This window comes from Geotrypetes seraphini, chromosome 3 (assembly GCF_902459505.1).
Source record: "Geotrypetes seraphini chromosome 3, aGeoSer1.1, whole genome shotgun sequence".
NCBI classification, from domain to species: Eukaryota; Metazoa; Chordata; class Amphibia; order Gymnophiona; family Dermophiidae; genus Geotrypetes; species Geotrypetes seraphini.
Genome location: NC_047086.1, coordinates 54,051,571 through 54,070,168, shown reverse-complemented (window position 1 = coordinate 54,070,168; position 18,598 = coordinate 54,051,571). Strand labels below are relative to the sequence as shown.

At 43.3% G+C, this 18,598-nt stretch overlaps 2 protein-coding genes across 4 annotated transcripts in view; one reads left to right on the top strand and one right to left on the bottom strand.

Annotated features, from left to right (window-relative positions):
* SMAP1 (small ArfGAP 1) overlaps nt 1–2,805 on the top strand; it is a 324,870-nt gene extending 322,065 nt beyond the window's left edge. For 2 of the 3 annotated variants that reach the window (XM_033937092.1, XM_033937091.1), the window contains one exon: nt 1,862–2,805. In XM_033937092.1, the coding sequence (XP_033792983.1) occupies nt 1,862–1,996 (135 nt within the window). In that variant the 3' untranslated portion in view covers nt 1,997–2,805. The remainder of the gene's footprint in view (nt 1–1,861) is intronic. The other variant, XM_033937093.1, reaches the window with a different exon arrangement.
* A 142-nt stretch (nt 2,806–2,947) lies between these two features.
* B3GAT2 (beta-1,3-glucuronyltransferase 2) overlaps nt 2,948–18,598 on the bottom strand; it is a 171,349-nt gene continuing 155,698 nt past the window's right edge. The window contains exons 3-4 of the mRNA XM_033937094.1: nt 3,416–3,564; nt 2,948–3,331 (exon numbers count right to left, since the gene is read on the bottom strand). Of these exons, the coding sequence (XP_033792985.1) occupies nt 3,245–3,331; nt 3,416–3,564 (236 nt within the window). The 3' untranslated portion in view covers nt 2,948–3,244. The remainder of the gene's footprint in view (nt 3,332–3,415; nt 3,565–18,598) is intronic.

Genomic DNA, 18,598 nt, shown 5'->3' with positions numbered 1-18,598 from the left:
CCAGGGTAGTTTGTTTGCACCCATCCTGAATTCTTCCCCAAAGTGTTCATGGCTTTTCATTTTAATCACTCCATTGTGCTTCCAGTGTTTTTCCAATGCCCCATTCATCCCTTAGACTGCACACGAACCTTGGCTTATTACTTGCAAAGGACTCAGTCTTATGGAACATCTTCTCAACTGTACATTTCCTTGGCTTATAATAGATTGGATCACCCTGTAAAAAACTAAGAGTACTATTTACATATGGTTTACAGCCTATATTTCTTTTTACTATACCTAGTCTGGGCTGCAACTCGGGGGTTGTGTAACAGCACATACGGTCTGAGCTAGAGCGGCGTCAGTTGCATTTTTGAGTTCCACTTCCATTGATGAAATCTGCAGAGCAGCTATTGGCCCTCAGCTCACAACGTCACCTCTCACTACTGTCTGTGGAATCCTTTTCCAGACAAGATTATCAATTTGGCCAAACAGTATTGCAAAATTTAATCTCTTACTGGCCAACTGTCCTCCATCCCATTGTAGTAAGCTAGGAAGTCCCATATCTGAGAATATGCTGCCTGCTTGTCCTGGAATAAAACACCGTTATTTACTGTAACAGGTGTTATCCAGGGACAGCAGTCAGATATCCTCACATTCCACCCACCTCCCCTGGTTGGCTTCTTAGCTTGCTTTCAGAACTGAGGTACCACAACCAGGCATCGAGCAGGAAGGCACTCACACAGGCATGGTGCAAGAAGTCGTGAAGTTTCTTAAAACTTAAAGTGACAGTACACCTTTCATACTGTCGGTACTGGGCTCCGTGGATGACATCACCCATATGTGAGAATTACTGTCTGCTGTCCCTGGCTAATACCTGTTACGGTAAATAACTGCTGTATGCTAACACACACTGTTGAGGACATAAACACCATTATTGTTAATGGGACATATTTATTAACAATGCATGATATATAATAGTAAATAGGTCTCATAAAGAGCAACTTTGTTTCTTCAATGGTTAGTCTACTACTGAAGTGGCATCCATGCATTTCAGAAAGAGTACAGCTATGTTCCCACTACATCCTTATAGGATCCAGCTTACAGAGAATCTTAAAATTCTTATGATCTGCTTTTCCCTATGAGCTACATTCCTAACATCCTATTCCTTTTGATCCAGTTGATTACATCAAAGCTAGCTTTAAGAAAGTTATTGTTCCTTTACAGTTAGAGAGATTTTCATGTTCTATGTCCAGAATGTTTGGTGTTAAGAAAGGGTTGGACAAGTTCCTGGAGGAAAAGTCCATAGTCTGTTATTGAGAGAAAGACATGGGGGAAGCCGCTGCTTACCCTGGATTGGTAGCATGGAATATTGCTACACCTTGGATTTTGGCCAGGTACTAGTGACCTGGATTGGCCATCGTGAGAATAGGCTACTGGGCTTGATGGACCATTAGTCTGACCCAGTAAGGCTGTTCTTATGTTCTTAATCTATCATCGAGCCAACTTACTATTTAGGGACGTTCATATTTTTTTCCAATGGAAATGTTATTAACAGTAACATAGTGACAGAAATGAAATATTTTAATTTTTTATTATTTATTAATAAAGTTTAAAAGGTTTTCTGAGAAAATAAAACATTTAGTAGAGAACTAATGAAAATGAGTGCCTTTAGTATATTTTTGGTTTATTGTGTAGAATTGTTTCACATATTTTCACATAGGTTAGAATAAAAATTTGCAAATGTTGACAGCTAAGTGCTGACAGGATGCTTTGATCTTGATGCTTGTAGGTATAGCTGTTGTCAACCTTCCACTGAGAGCCAGGCTCTTGAGATTTTTGCGCTTTACTGAAGATTAATTTACCTTGTGCATTTGCTTTACAGATGAATCAGCAAATGGCAGGGATGAATCTCAATAGTTCTGGCACCATGATGGGCTTTGGCCAACCCACAAACACAGTGGGAGGATGGGCTGGAAATGCCACGGGTCAGACCCTCAGCACACAACTGTGGAAATGAACGCTGCTATTCCTCTGGAGCATCTACCTGACATTCCTTGTGCTTACAGGCATATAGTTCCCCCATTTTAACCATGTATATATTCTCCCTCTTTTCCCTCAAATGTTCATATGAAGAAGTTATCCAATTGACCTTGTCAGTTAAATTTGATGTAGTGAAAAGCAGTTTGAGAACATTTGTGTATTACTGGCAGCTTTTCCATAGTATATAAATTTCATGAACCATATCTATAAAGAAGCTGCTTAGCCAACAGGCACAGTCAATTCTATTCTCAATAAGATGGTAGATATAATGTTTTCATATAAGGGAAGTAAGAATCATGTTAGTTAATATCTCTAATATTATCAATCTGCCCCTCCTACCTCTCAAATTATCCAATAGTCCTTTAGAAGGTACTATATGAACAAATGTTTAATCATATAAATATAATGTAAATGTATGACTGAATACTTTTCTAGTATATTAAATAGCTTTTGGTTTATTCATGTCACTGTGATGTTATGCTGTGCTTTATTGAAAGCACAATTAGTGAAAGAAATATAAACCTGGATGTTACAATAAATTTGGGTTTAGTCTTTAAAATGGGTCAAGTATTCCTGTGTACTAAATATGCAAGTTGGTGAGATACGTGTGTACATAGTGCTATTATAGTGAATTTTTAATGCACTAAACGCATACAGGGTAATTTAACAATAATTGGTATCCTTGAATGTATATCCAGGTTTATGACAGTAATTGTGTTTACATATTATGGTGCCTAGTATTGATAAAATGTTATTTCCCTATATTAAAAAGATAAATCCAGAGACCACTTTTTCTGTGTGTGTGTGTGTGTGTTTCATATTTACTTAAAGAACATTCTGCAAACGAGAAACCTTTAATATTTAGATAATTGGATGACCAATCATTTTGTGTTCTGAAAGATGTCCCTAAGTTATCAATTAAGAGACCGGGTATAAAATATACAAATAATTTGTTTTGAAAATATTCCATTAATAGAGCCAAAATTATATTTGGTTGGACTGATTCAGTTGAGAAGTGCATGCAAAACAAATGAAGACAAAAGACATTTAAGTTGAAGACTATCTGTTCTTACAGTTATTTGCTTCTGGCAAGAAGTTGTAGTTTGCAGAGACTAGTGGAGCAGCAAATGATCCAGTGCTTGAATGTCCTGCTCTTGGTAACCAGGGAGGATTCCTCTGTTACTCTCATTCATTCTTGTACATTCAATGTAACAGCACATCCGGGTCATACCTCAATTTTAACTGTGTCCAGATGGTATTTTGGTTCATTGGCTAGATTTACTTTTTCTGTTCGAGTATGCCACACTAGAACCTAAAAGGGAAATCAAAATGATGTGTTTAAGCACCCAGAAAATGCATTTAAAAGGAATTGATGTGATTATTGTAGGCTTAGTACCTTTGTACAGTTATCTGCTTTTGGCTCAAGTTCTTCCACTGTAGTTATCTGTTTCAGAAAATCAGACTCCTGCATTCCTGGCTGTGACCCTCGACGCTTGAATACAGCTTTAGGGTTTGCTAGAATCACTTGAAGGCTCACTGCAAATCCTTTGTAAAATAAATATTTAAAATAAAGGTTACATTTAATTTTTAGAATTTGATTTGTGAGTTTGAATTTTTATTATTTTCATTTTTAGTGAGCAAATGTTTTCTCCTGTGTAACAGTATATCAAATTACAGAATGACACAGTGCTATTACACAAATGGTACTATAGAAAGCAAAAAAAGGTTGTAAATGAGGTCCCATTATTTTCCATGAAAGCCATTAAAATCCAGATTCTGTATAGGTTGTCCAAATTTACACCCCTAACCCACCCATCCCTTTTATGAAGCCGAGTAAGGCTTTTTTATCACTGGCTGATATTAGCTCCAATGCTCATAGGAATTCTGTGAGCATTAGAGCTTTTACTGCCGCAATCGGTGATAAAAAAAAAACCCTAAGGATGGCTAGGTATCGATTGCCTAGATTTGTGTGTAATCTAGTACTCCCAGGAATAAGAACATAAGAATAGCCTTACTGGGTCAGACCAATGGTCCATCAAGCCCAGTAGCCCGTTCTCACAGTGCCCAATCCAGGTCACTAGTACCTGGCCAAAACCCAGGGAGTAGCAATATTCCATGCTACCGATCCAGGGCAAGCAGTGGCTTCCCCCATGTCTTTCTCAATAATAGACTATGGACTTTTCCTCCAGGAACTTGTCCAAACCTTTCTTAAAACCAGCTACGCTTTCCGCTCTTACCACATCCTCTGGCAACGCGTTTCAGAGCTTAACTATTTTCAGAGTGAAAAAAAATTTCCTCCTATTGGTTTTAAAAGCATTTCCCTGTAACTTCGAGTGTCCCCTCACAGTGCTATAGAATAGAGTTGAGTGCCCAACTGCCATCAGTTGAGCATCCTAACACAATGGAATAATCACTCATAAATGGATTTCAACATCAGCAATTTCAGTTTTGTTTGCAAATCTTGGTAGCGTTTTGTGCTCAGAATCAGATATCAGAGGAGGAAGTCTAAACTTTTCAACTAGTAAAGTAAAGAGTGTTTCACTAGTGAGTCTACACCACTCATAAGAAAAAACTTCTCGTTATATTGTGGGTTCCCTGAAGCAGATAAGAAACATGTCACGTCGGAACCTGACACCCGTAAGCTACAAGATAAGTTTTGGTTTTGTTTAAACGTATACAGAAGAAAAAGTAGCTTTGCCGTATTGGCACTTCAAGTTAATTAATTAAATACTCATGCTATCTACAAATGGTGCTTTAAGATGTGATGACTGGGTGGTGAGACAGTAGCCTTGGGGCTTCGCCTCTATTGTCTTCATGATTCTGAGCACAAAAAGCTACCAAGATTTGCAAACAAAATTGAAATTGCTGATGTTGAAATCCATTTATGAGTGATTATTCCATTGTGTTTGAGGACATTCCCTTCTAATCACTCAAGTGCAAATTCTTTGAATTTATCTGCCCCTACTAGTGTGTATTTGATGGAATCAGTTGATCATCAGCATTTATACCAGCTTTTGGCAGGTGTAAGTGCTCATGGTCCATAGTTAGTTCTGGGAGGCATACCAAATTACTATTCTATAAAGGGCACAAGTTACAGAATACTATCTTAGCACAGATCATAATGATGCCTAATTTTATTTATTTATTTACAAAAAATTTATACTGCCAAAAGTCTCAGCAGTTTCCAAATTAACTTACATAAAAGCATAAAAATACACATACACTAAAACATAACAATCCAAAATCATCACACATAGCTATTGACACAAAAAAATGCCCTTAGCAATACTTTCAACAAATACTCATCAGCTGTAGTTAAGGGAAAGCAAGGCAGTTTCAGAGGAATAATTATCATACCATATTAGAAATAAGCATCAGCAAATAGCTTAGTGCTTTGGGTGCCATTTACTGAATGTGGTCCTAAGAGTTCTGTGCAATTTAAAAACTCCCAATCATGTTGCTGTATCCAAGGGAAGCAAGAATTTTTTTTTAAAAAAAACAGCTTGCGGTGATCCCCCCTTATATTAATAAAAAAAAAATTGGTCCTGGGTAAATACTGTACAAGGCATACCATAACATTTATTTGAATACCACAACACCTTCCAGTTTTATGCGGTTCACAATTCAAAAAGACTGAATAATTACAGCGAAGTACAAGCTAGACAAACCAGGTGCATGCCTAGGGCCCAAATGTTTAGGAAGGGCCCTCTCAAATGTGCACATTAAATTGACGCCAAAAGAATTTATTTGCTGGCAGAAAGAAAAATTTGTTTGAGGGCAGGGTGACAGCTACTGGCTGGCTGCCCCCTTCCCCCCCCCCCCCCCCAATATCTTGTCTTGCAATAAGTGGTAGAAAATGGTGAGTGGTTCTACTTACATTCTGCTTTCTCTTTTGGAGCCAGCCAAGACCTCATTAAAATATATTATGACAGGGATTACAATGTCATCTGTGTTTTTATGCTAGTGAGGTTAATTAAGATCCAAACAATTAGAGCAGCCCTCAACAGGTAGCTGAAATGCTCTTCAGATCCTGTGAATATATTAATTTCAATCTTATCCACTTGATATGGTAACTGCAAACAATCTTTTTAGTGTGTTACTCAGGTGTCTCATTTATGGACTTTGCTACTGTTGACAAACCAAAATAAAGCGAGTTTTTAAAATATATCCTTGATGTGTTGTACAATCAATATTTGTATTAATTTTTAATACCCAATCCAAGCAAGCAGCTCAAGGCAGTTTACAAAATTAGTAGAATGTGTAAACTTGAAAACTTTTGGTGGCCTTCAGAACTTTCTCGTACTACTATTATTAATTATTTCTTTACCAAACTTGCAGCACTGTACAGAGTCACAAAGAAGACAGTCACTGCTCAAAAGAGCTTACAATCTAAACAGACAAGACAGACAAACAGGATGTCATAGATACAGTTAAGGGGAACGGTTAATCTGCTGGCTAGGTTGATTGGCAGAGGGGAGTAGGGTTATGGATTGAAGGCTATATCAAAATGGTGGGTTTTCAGTCTGCTTTTAAACAAGGAAGGTGCTTGGGGACAAACTCGGATAATTTATTACAAGCATAGAAGGCAATTAGATGAGGCAACTAGATGAAAGGAACGAAGTCTGGAATTGGCAGTGGAGGAGAAGGGTACGGCTAAAAGCAGCTTATTTAAGGAACGGAGTTCTCTGAGAGCTGTATAAGGAGAGAGGAAAGATATTGAGGGGCAGCAGAATGAACACTCTTGTAGGTCAGCAATAGGAGTTTGAACTGTATGCAAAGGTGGATAGGGTGCCAATGAAGTGATTTAAGGAGAAGGATGACATGAGGTTGGTAGAAGATTAGTCATGCAGCAGAGTTGCACCAATTGCAGGGGGGAGAGGCAGCACTGCATTCACACTGCAGCTCTTTACATGAAAAAAGGTTGGAGACCATTATATTAGAACACTGAATTGTGTTCATGTGTGTGTGCATATACATATGTCGGGGGCTGGGGGTGGAGGTCGGACATGATGTAACAGTTATGTAATTTTAAAACCAAGGCCCAGTGAAGATATTTTATCATCATCTAAGGACAAAATTAAAATTTTCTGAGATTTTTACTTCCCTTAGCACGCCTCTTACAATGGGAAAAAAAGTCATGTTAAAATTACTGCTGCTACTTATTTCCAAAGTGCTCGACAGAGCTTACAATCTAATCAAAACAGACAAAAACAGGACAAATAAGAGATTAGGGAATTGCTTAAGATGAGAATGATTAAAACAGATGTGGATTGGATGCTTTACAAGTGAGAAGGAGTTAAGAGTTAAAAGCAGCCTAAAAACCCCCAAATAATTTCTTTTCACTTATAAAGAGAAGTTTCTATTTGTGATTACTATTCAGAGACAAACATTTTTGAAGCAGTCCAGAGAAAGAAGTATGAAAAGAGATTGGAAGACCTAAATATGTATACAGTACTCCTCCAATATTTGCGGGGGTTCCATTCCAGGTTTTTCGTGGGGAAGACTGGAGAGGGCAGCAGGAGAGGCAGGAGAGAGCAACCGGAGCGCCGGCGAGTGAAATAAATCACTCGCTGTATGCTCCGACCGCCTCTTCCTGCACTAAAGTCAGGCCTTACCAATCAGAAGCTGCTCTCTCCAGCTGTCCTCTCCTGGTTGGCGGTTCACGGTCAGAAAATACTGCGAATGACCTGGACTGTGAACCGCCGACCGCGAATGACCGGGGGAACACTACTTTGGAGGAGAGGAGAGACAGGGGAGATATGATAGAAACGTTTAGATACTTGGTATTAATATAGAATCAAATCTATTCCAGAGAAGAGAAAATGGTAAAGCTATAGGGCATGATTTGAGGTTGCAGGGAGGAAGACTCAGGAGCAATGTTAGGAAATTCTTTTTCATGGAGAGGGTGGTAGATGCCTGTAATGCCCTCCCAAGGGAAGTAGTGGAGAGGAAAACAGTGATGGAATTTAAAAAAAGCTTGGGATAAACATAGAGGATCTCTAATTAGAAAACGAAGGATGTAAATTAAAGAACTTAGGCCAGAACTGGACAGACTTGCACGGTCTGTGTCCCATATGTGGTGATTTGGTGTATGATAAGCTGGGAAGAGCATCAATTGGAACTCCAGTAACTTGGAACGCGAGGATGTTACTGGCCTGACTTTATGGCAGATATCCTGCAAACAGGATAGTTGCATAGGCTGGCGTGAGCTTGGACAGCAATTTCAGCATTTGGAACCTAAGACAATACCAGGTGTATCGTCTATGACCCTGAAATATCAAAGAGACAAGTTAATTTAATCATGTATTTCTAATGGGTATAACTAATGGGCAGCCATTAGTTATACTTAAGCATGCTTAAGAGCAGCGATTCTGCAACAGGGCGCCTAACACATAGCCACGGCCACGCCTAATGTGCATAGCGCCTATTTTTTTTGAAGACCGCCTAAATTTTTAGAGGAGTCTTATTGCAGAATCGCTCTTTCTTGATTGGCGCCTAAGTTTCAATTATTGCTGATTAAAAAGCTTAATTTAGATAGGCGTCTAGTTGGGTGCCTCCAAAATAGGTGCCTAATATTAGGCGCCGGTTACAGAATTTGGGCCTAAAAGGCATGCCATTAGATCACAGCTGATCTCTGGATGTCTTACTACCACTTACCATTTTTAAAGTCCGTCTAAGGGTTGGATTCAGTAAGTGGCGCCCAAAGTTAAGCGCTGTTAAAAATTTGTGCTAAGTACCAATTAGTTAAAGGTCACTTACTGTCTTTATGAAGAGATTCACCTAAGCTAGTGTACAGCAATTTAACGTAAAACTTACAATTTTGTTAGCATCATAATAAAATGAACAAATATAAACATAAAATACAGTAAATGAGTATATAACATCCATGCGTAATTTCTGGGAATGCCCCGACCCACCCAGGCCCCCTTATGATTTCATGCTATGAAATTTAGGCGTGGATGTTACAGAATAGTGACAAGGCAGATGCACATGCATCTCTAAATTGGTGCCAAATAAGTGCTGATTAACTCCAATTAACAGTAATAATTGATCCACACCCAACTTTGGGCAACATATATAGAATTCAGGGGTACAGTTACAGTTCACTTTGGGGTCCTTTTACTAAGGCACACTAACCGATTTAGCATGCACTAAACTAATACGTCCATAGCGTTAGCGTGCACTAAAATGGCTTGTGCGCCTTAGTAAAAGAGGGGGTTTATTTGCTATCTTGCTTGGCTTTAACAAAGTACGCAGCAGTGTACAATTTGAAAACATTTTTTTGAAAAGAAAAAGAAACTCCATATCCAAGTAGTACACCAAAAGTAAGGGAGACTTAAGAAGAAAACCAAAGATGAAATCCAGTTGAGTGCAGTGGATAAAAAAATTTATAGAATGGTAACTAGTGATGTCAAAACCAAAATCCCCCAAATTGAGTCAATTAAAAAAATGTAATCCCAATTATGTTGGATTAAGCACAAAAACATAAAATACATAATCTTTCATGAGATAGGGAGATGATCATCCTGGATTTTAACAAGTAATCATTTTATAACTATTCCTGATCATATATGTTCACCCCTATTTTTTATTGCCTTCTGTAGCCACAAGAAGTTGTCTTTTGAAAAAAAATTCTATAAGTAAGAAATTTTAGCCCTTCAAATATGTAAGTTTGGAGTTTTTAAAGGATATTTCTGTATTTTAAATTGTCACCTCTTCCATCACAATAGAGTTTGAGCAAGAAAAGGGTAAAGATTCTTAAAACATGAATATAAATCTGCCATAGAAGCTCAGACCAAAGGACTGTCAAGCTCAGTATCCAATTTCTAGCAGTAGTTAAGCAGAAGAACCTGGCAGGATCTCAGTAAATAGGTAAATTTCACGGGCCTGATATTCAAAGTGATTTAAGCAGGCAGAAGAGGCTCCACTAAACCAGCAGTGCTAATGAATATCGCCAATAAAAAAATGGGCAGATCCGGGGGCGTTGAGGAGGCGTTAGCAGTTATGTATGTGCTGGCAGTATTCATAGACAAAACAAGGAAAACTGCAGACACACGTACAATGATACAGGCAAAGTTTATTAAATTGATTGCGGTTAAAAACAACACCTTGAAACACCTTGAAACTAAACAGGCATCGAGGGCAGAGCAGGAGATAGAAAGGAGGCGCTGGGAGTCTCAGCAGCAGCGTGCTGAGACTCGGGGAACCAGCGAAGGCGAGCGGCAAACCTTTCATCGAGTCGGGGTAGGCGAGAGCAGCTCCGCCCACCCCCACCGCGTCAGCAGTAGGCGCCCGGGCCCCCCTCCTTAAAAGGAGGCGAGCCGACGGTCCAGCCACTGCTTACAGGCATCGAGGGCAGAGCAGGAGATAGAAAGGAGGCGCTGGGAGTCTCAGCAGCAGCGTGCTGAGACTCGGGGAACCAGCGAAGGCGAGCAGCAAACCTTTCATCGAGTCGGGGTAGGCGAGAGCAGCTCCGCCCACCCCCACCGCGTCAGCAGTAGGCGCCCGGGCCCCCCTCCTTAAAAGGAGGCGAGCCGACGGTCCAGCCACTGCTTACAGGCATCGAGGGCAGAGCAGGAGATAGAAAGGAGGCGCTGGGAGTCTCAGCAGCAGCGTGCTGAGACTCGGGGAACCAGCGAAGGCGAGCGGCAAACCTTTCATCGAGTCGGGGTAGGCGAGAGCAGCTCCGCCCACCCCCACCGCGTCAGCAGTAGGCGCCCGGGCCCCCCTCCTTAAAAGGAGGCGAGCCGACGGTCCAGCCACTGCTTACAGGCATCGAGGGCAGAGCAGGAGATAGAACGGAGGCGCTGGGAGTCTCAGCAGCAGCGTGCTGAGACTCGGGGAACCAGCGAAGGCGAGCGGCAAACCTTTCATCGAGTCGGGGTAGGCGAGAGCAGCTCCGCCCACCCCCACCGCGTCAGCAGTAGGCGCCCGGGCCCCCCTCCTTAAAAGGAGGCGAGCCAACGGCGCGCAGCCGTTCGGCGCGCGGCGAAGGCGAGCGGCAAAGGCGCTCGCCTTAGCGCGAAGGGCCTTGAGAAGGGCCTCTAATAGGCCGAATCCATACTCTAAACTCTTAATAAAAAAAAAAAAAAAAATTATAACACTTCTTTCACACTCTAAACTCTTATAAACACTCACTCTCTCCACATACGCTTTTCTTACACACTCTCATCCAGGCAGATAGTCTTCTCCTGACACTCTCTATTCTCTCTCCAACTCCCTATTCTCATTACTTTTCTATTTTACACCTAATCTCTCTACCTTTGAATATGGCAGGGAGGACGCGGAGTACCAAGACTACCATCCAGTTCATCACACCAACGTCCGGCGGGATCCAGGGGATGGTGCAGAAGGAGGAGGGTGGCACTGGACGGTGGGCAGAGGTTGCTGTGCAGACCGTGACCGCCCCCCCAAACCATGCTACAGTTTCTACTCAGACAGAGGAGATGGAACAGCTGAACAAAGACATCCTACAGGAACTATGGAGCCTCAGGGAGGAGGTGCAGCGCTTAAGGAGCATCAGGGAGGACGAGGCCTTCATCGACGGAGCCATCAAGGAGGTTTCCCATCTGGCAGAGCTGACCCACGATAGATCCATCCTCGAGACACCCAAGTCTCCAGTTATAAATTCCACGATAGGGGTGCAAGAAATGATTGGGGATGCCGGTCCCTGGCAACTGGTAACCTCCTCCACGGGAAAACGGAGAAACCCCCCCCCCCCTTTTCTCACTTCCCTTTTCTTCTTTTTGTCCCAAACAGGGTAGCTCACCACAACCCAGCCTGAAAAACAGATACCACGTCTTGCAGGACATTACTACCGAGGAGGTAGCGGAAGAGGCTCGGGAAGACACCCTGCGCACAACTTGGACTCCAAAGCACGCTGATCAGCCCCCCCGGAAGGAACGCAGAGTGGTAGTCATTGGGGACTCCATGCAGCGAGGAACCGAGGGTCCAATTTGCAGACCAGATTTGCAGTCAAGGGAGGTCTGCTGTCTCCCTGGAGCCAGGATTCGTGACGTCACCACCTGTCTCGATAAACTACTAAAACCTAATGACCATTTCCCTATGCTTCTTATCCATGTAGGTACAAACGACACTGCAAGGAACACCTCAGAGAACATACCCGATGACTTCAGAGCCCTGGGTAGGAAGCTGAAGCAAACAGGTGCACAGGTGGTCTTCTCATCCATCCTCCCAGTTAGAGACAGAGGAAGAGCCAGGGAAGAACGCATCCAACGTACCAACGAGTGGCTCCGCAACTGGTGCATAGAGATGAACTTTGGATTCCTGGACCATGGAAAGGCACTCCAGGGACTGCAGGGACCGGATGGACTTCACCTGACCAGAAGAGGTAAAAACATACTTGGACACCGTCTAGCCCGCCTACTTCGCAGGGCTTTAAACTAGGTAAGTTGGGGGAGGGTATCCACTCACATTCCAGAGCAGTAAGGACTCATCCTATGGAGGCGAGACACAACCGCCCTTCTGAGTCCAAGGTAAGCACCCATAATACGCATGACAGCCCTAGCAAACACAAGGGATGGAGGGCCATGTATGTCAATGCACACAGTTTAGGCAATAAAATTCTGCAATTGGAGACCGAGATAGTGAATGCCGACCTAGATGTGGTGGCGATATCCGAGACCTGGTTCACGGACTCTCATGGGTGGGATATGGCAATACCGGGTTACAATTTACTTCGTCGAGACAGAGAGGGCAGGGTAGGCGGAGGGGTAGCACTATACATTAAAGAAGGCATCAAAACCACCAGAATCACGGACGTTAAGTACACCGGGGAATCCCTCTGGGTGAACCTGGCCAGAGGGAGAGAAAAATGCCTGTATCTTGGTATATAGACCTCCAAGACAACCGGAAGACAAGGACACGGAACTAATCGAAGACATAGAAAATATCGCTCTACGGGGGGACGTTGTACTAATGGGAGACTTCAATATGCCGGACGTAGACTGGAGCACACCTTCAGCAACAACCAGCGGCAGCAAGAGGCTATTAGCCTCCATAAGAGGAGCACGCCTCAATCAAATGGTAATGGAGCCCACTAGGGCCCAAACGATCCTTGACCTAGTACTCACCAATGGGGAAAGCGTCTCAGAAGTCTTCGTGGGAGATAAGCTAGCCTCCAGCGATCATAACATGGTATGGTTCCACCTGAGGAAAGGTTTCTATAGATCAAACACTAAAACAAAGGTACTCAACTTCCGAGGAACAGACTTTGCACGCATGGGAGTCTTCGTCCATCAGGCGCTCCAGGTCCAAACTGAGACAGGGAATGTGGAGGATATGTGGTCATCCCTGAAATCTGTCATACACGAGGCAACCGGCCGTTACATAAAATCATCACACAAATGGCGAAGAAAAGAAAAACCCCAGTGGTTCACCGCAGAGATCTCGCGTCTCGTTAAGGAGAAGAAAAACGCATTTGCTTCCTTCAAACGCACGGGGAAAAGCGAAGATCAACTGCTACACAGGATCAAGTCCACAGAGGTCAAAACGGCAGTCAGGGAGGCCAAACTTCGAGTGGAAGAAACTCTAGCAAACAACATTAAGAAAGGGGACAAATCCTTTTTCCGGTATATCAGTGACAGAAAAAAAAAAAAACACAGACGGGATAGTACGCCTGAAAAAAACGGACGGGAATTACGCAGAATCGGATCCCGAAAAGGCCGAACTACTAAATGAATACTTCTGCTCGGTCTTCACCTGCGAGGCGCCAGGGTCCGGCCCTCAATTGAAGCCACAGTCAAACACAAAAGACCCGTTTCGGAATTTTAAATTCACACCAAGCGAGGTTTACTTTGAGCTAACAAAACTCAAGGTGGACAAAGCCATGGGACCGGACAATCTGCACCCCAGAGTGCTCAGGGAGTTAGGTAATGTCCTGGCAGAACCGTTAGCCGTGCTCTTCAATCTCTCACTGAGTACAAGGACAGTCCCCTTGGACTGGAAAACAGCTAACGTCGTTCCTCTACATAAAAAGGGATGCAGGACAGAGGCTGCAAATTACAGACCGGTGAGTCTGACATCGATAGTATGCAAACTCATGGAAACACTGATCAAACGCCAATTGGACACGGTCTTGGACGAAGGGAATCTACGGGACCCCAATCAACATGGATTCACCAAGGGTAGGTCCTGCCAATCAAACCTCATCAGCTTCTTTGACTGGGTAACAAAAAGACTGGACGAAGGAGAATCACTGGACATAGTGTACCTGGACTTCAGTAAAGCTTTTGACAGCGTCCCACACCGCAGACTGCTAAACAAGATGAAATCGATGGGGTTAGGAGAGACTCTGACGGCATGGGTCAATGATTGGCTGAGTGGCAGACTTCAGAGGGTGATGGTTAACGGTACTTTCTCTGAGACATCGGAAGTGACCAGCGGGGTGCCGCAGGGCTCGGTCTTGGGTCCACTCCTCTTCAACATATTCATAGGAGATCTGACTCAAGGGCTTCATGGTAAAGTAACATTATTCGCCGACGACGCCAAACTATGTAATATGGTAAGCGAGGGCAAGCTACAAGATAGTATGGCGCAGGACCTACGTACATTGGAAAGCTGGTCCTCAACCTGGCAGCTGGGCTTCAATGCTGGAAAGTGTAAGGTCATGCACCTGGGTAGCAGAAACCCGTGCAGAACTTATACCTTGAACGGGGAGACCTTGACCAGGACTTCAGCAGAACGAGATTTAGGAGTAATCATCAGCGCAGACATGAAATCTGCCAATCAGGTGGAGAAGGCTTCATCAAGGGCAAGACAGATGCTGGGTTGCATCCGTAGAAGTTTCGTCAGCAGAAAGCCTGCAGTCATAATGCCATTATACAGGACCATGGTGAGACCTCATCTGGAATACTGCGTGCAATTCTGGAATCCACATTATCGCAAGGACATGCAGAGGATCGAGTCGGTCCAAAGGATGGCCACCAGAATGGTCTCAGGGCTTAAAGGTCTCTCGTACGAAGCAAGACTAAACAGTTTGCAGCTCTACACTCTCGAGGAACGCAGGGAGAGGGGAGACATGATTGAGACGTTTAAATACATCACCGGACGTATAGAAGTGGAAGATAACATTTTCCTTCTCAGAGGCCCCTCAACCACAAGGGGGCACCCGCTCAAACTCAAGGGCAGAAAATTTCACGGCGACACCAGGAAGTATTTCTTCACGGAGCGAGTGATTGATCAATGGAACAAGCTCCCAGTACAGGCAATCGAGGCCAGCAGCGTGCCAGATTTTAAGAATAAATGGGACGCCCATGTGGGATCCCTAAGTGGATCAGGGTAGAACATTGGCTAATATTAAGGGGAGGGTCTATAGAGTGGGCAGACTTGATGGGCCTTGGCCCTTTTCTGCCGTCATCTTTCTATGTTTCTATGTAACACGGTCCGTGTTTCAGTACACGCCTTCATCAGGAGTCTCGACATCAGGGGTCTCGACATCTAGCAGCCCACGCACAGATTGTCCTTTTGGCGTTAGTCGTCACACAGGTTTTAGTTTGTTTTGCGGTTTTATTTGATCCCTTTTCATCCTGGGACCCCTGATGAAGGCGTGTACCGAAACACGGACCGTGTTGGGTCCCTTGGTTTAGTTTCAAGGTGTTGTTTTTAACCGCAATCAATTTAATAAACTTTACCTGTATCATTGTACGTGTGTCTGCAGTTTTCCTTGTTTTGTCTTCGCACCTTTCACTGCAGACCCTGTTGGTTCTTCCTTTTTGTTTGCGGGCAGTATTCATAGAAACATGATGGCAGATAAAGGCCAAATGGCCCATCTAGTCTGCCCATTATTCAGTGTCGGCACTCGCAGGAAAATTTAGGACAACGCAAAAATTGTCCTAATTCTGTCCACTTATTTTTATTTAAAAACATTACCCACCTAAAAACCTAGGTGGTTTACAAAAAAGGACATTCATGATCATTTAAACAAACACACAAAAACACTCCCAAAACCCCAAATCACCTGTAACCTCCCACATCATGTTCATAGATCTTTTTCATAAATACTATACCTCCCTACATTATCAAATCGGGCAAAATATGAGCATTTTTCTCCTCCGATCTAGACAAAATATGTAGAGTACCAGCACTGAGTATTGGCCAGCACCAAAATAACCCCTTTTCTATTTAAAACCCCCTGGTCCCTCTCCCAGCCCTTGAGAAATCTCTCTTTCCCCTCCCCCTCTTTCCAGCTCTCAGCCATGCAGAACTCCCCCACCCCCTGCCTCCCCCGTAGTCTAGGTAGGGCTCCCTGGTGGTCAAAGGAGTTATTGAACAGGAGTTAAGCCCCCTTGCTCTTGCCCCTTGTGGCTTCCCTAAGAAAATGCCTGTGACACCTCTTGCCATAGTCGAGCTGCTGCAAGATGCACAGCAACCATTTTTGTAGGGAAACTGCAAGGGGATTATGGGGCTTCACTTTTGTACCCAATGACCCCCATGGACCTCCAGGGACATCAGGTAGGCTGGGGGGTGCTTACCTAGGCCATGTGAGATTTGAAGAAATGTTCAAGGAGGGGCAGGGGTTTTTCATGGCGACAAGCTACAGGGAGGGGGGATGGAGGAGAGGGATTTTTCAGAGGCTTGGAGGGAATCTGGGAGGCTTTCAAAAGATAAGGGTTATGCAACTTCTGACCAATATTTAACTGGGGCCCACATAAGCCCAAGTGGCCAGCATCTGTCAAATTAGCCCTGGATTTGGCCTGACACTGAATATCCAAGGCTAATTTAGCCAGTCATGGTCAGCATTTGCAACCAGCAGAATATCGGCCTGCATGTTAAGGATAAGTTGTGGCTTTCTACTACTAATCACTTCTATACCACTACTAGACATATACAGCCTTATATATCAGAACATAGAAGAGACAGTCCCTGCTACTCAAGATAAACAAATTGGACAAGAAGGTGTATCAATACACAGTTCTCAGGTGGAGGAATTACAGAGGAAATGATAAGACAGCTATTAGTGCTTGGCAGGTGGGTTGGAGTTTGGAATTGGCAGCAGCTTCAAAGAAGTGGGCTTTGAGTCTGGATTTGAAGACTGCCAAAGATGGAGCCTGACTTATCGAGTCAGGCAGTTTGTTCTAGGCATACAGTGCAGCAAGGTAGAAGGGACGGAGTCTGGAGTTGGCCTTAAAGGAGAAGGGTACATATAAGAGAAACTTATCTTATGAGCAGAGTGCCTGGGGGGGGTTGGAGTGTGGGGAGAGAGGAGAGATACTGAGGAGCTGCAGAGTGAATACACTTCTAGGTCAGTAAGAGGAGTTTGAACTATATGCAGAAAAGGATAGGGAGCCAATGAAGTGACTTGAGAGGAGTAATGTGGGCATAAAAACATAAGAATAGCCTTACTGGGTCAGACCAATGGTCCATCAAGCCCAGTAGCCCATTCTCAAGGTGGCCAATCAAGGTCACTAGTACCTGGCCAAAATCCAAGGTGTAGTAATATTCCATGCTACCAATACAAGGCAAGAAGTGGCTTCCCCCATGTCTTTCTCAATAACAGACTATGGACTTTTCCTCCATGAACTTGTCCAAACCTTTCTTAAAACCAGCTGTGCTATCCACTCTTACCACATCCTCTGGCAACGCGTTCCAGAGCTTAACTATTCTCTGTGTGAAAAAAAATTTCCTCCTATTGGTTTAAGAGTATTTCCCTGTAACTTCATTGAGTGTCCCCTAGTCTTTGTAATTTTTGGCAGATTATGAGGCGTGCAGCAGTGTTCTGAACAGAATGAAAGGGAGAGAGATGGTTTAGCTGAAGGCCAGTGAGAAGCAGGTTGCAGTAATCTATGCGAGAGGTGATGAGGGTATGGATGAGGATCGTGGCAGTACGCTCAGAAAGGAAGGGTCTGATTTTAGCAATATTGTAGAGAGAGAAAGAGGAAGCTGTGTACCAAAATTGTAAGAATATATTTTTTTCTCCAATACATTACATGGACTATACCTTTTTATTTTGTTTTTAAACAAATATGGCAGTTTTTTGACACTCAAGCAAGTGTCAGCTCAAATAGCATATACCTACTGCCTTATGACCATATCGGTGATCATTGTTTTTGTTTCCTTAGTTTTCACTTTTATCCAGGGATTCTCAACCAGTCCTCAGGACACATCTAGTCAGTCAGGTTTTCAAGAATAATCACAATGAATATGCATGAACATATTTGCATACAATGGATCTCGCGCATATTCATTGTTGATATCCTGAAAACCTGACTGGCTAGATGAGTCCCAAGGGCTGGGTTGAAATGGTTGATTTAATCTGTGAAGCCCTCCCAATATTCAGCCAGTCGAGATATTTTCAAGTACTGACCATGGCTGGCTAGATTAGCCTTGACTATTCAAAACTGGGCCATGTCCAGGCATCAGCATTTAATATCCAAAGCCCTGTAGGCATGTACTGGCTACTGGCACTTATGCAGGTCCTAGTTGAATATAATTTAGTATCTATATATGAGGATATCGGGTCCCTCTACCCTGCTCCAATCCAATGCAATTCAACTAACCCCCATCCCACACCAGAAAACATCTCCCAAAACTAATCAGCTCCCCCTTCCCAAGGCTTATC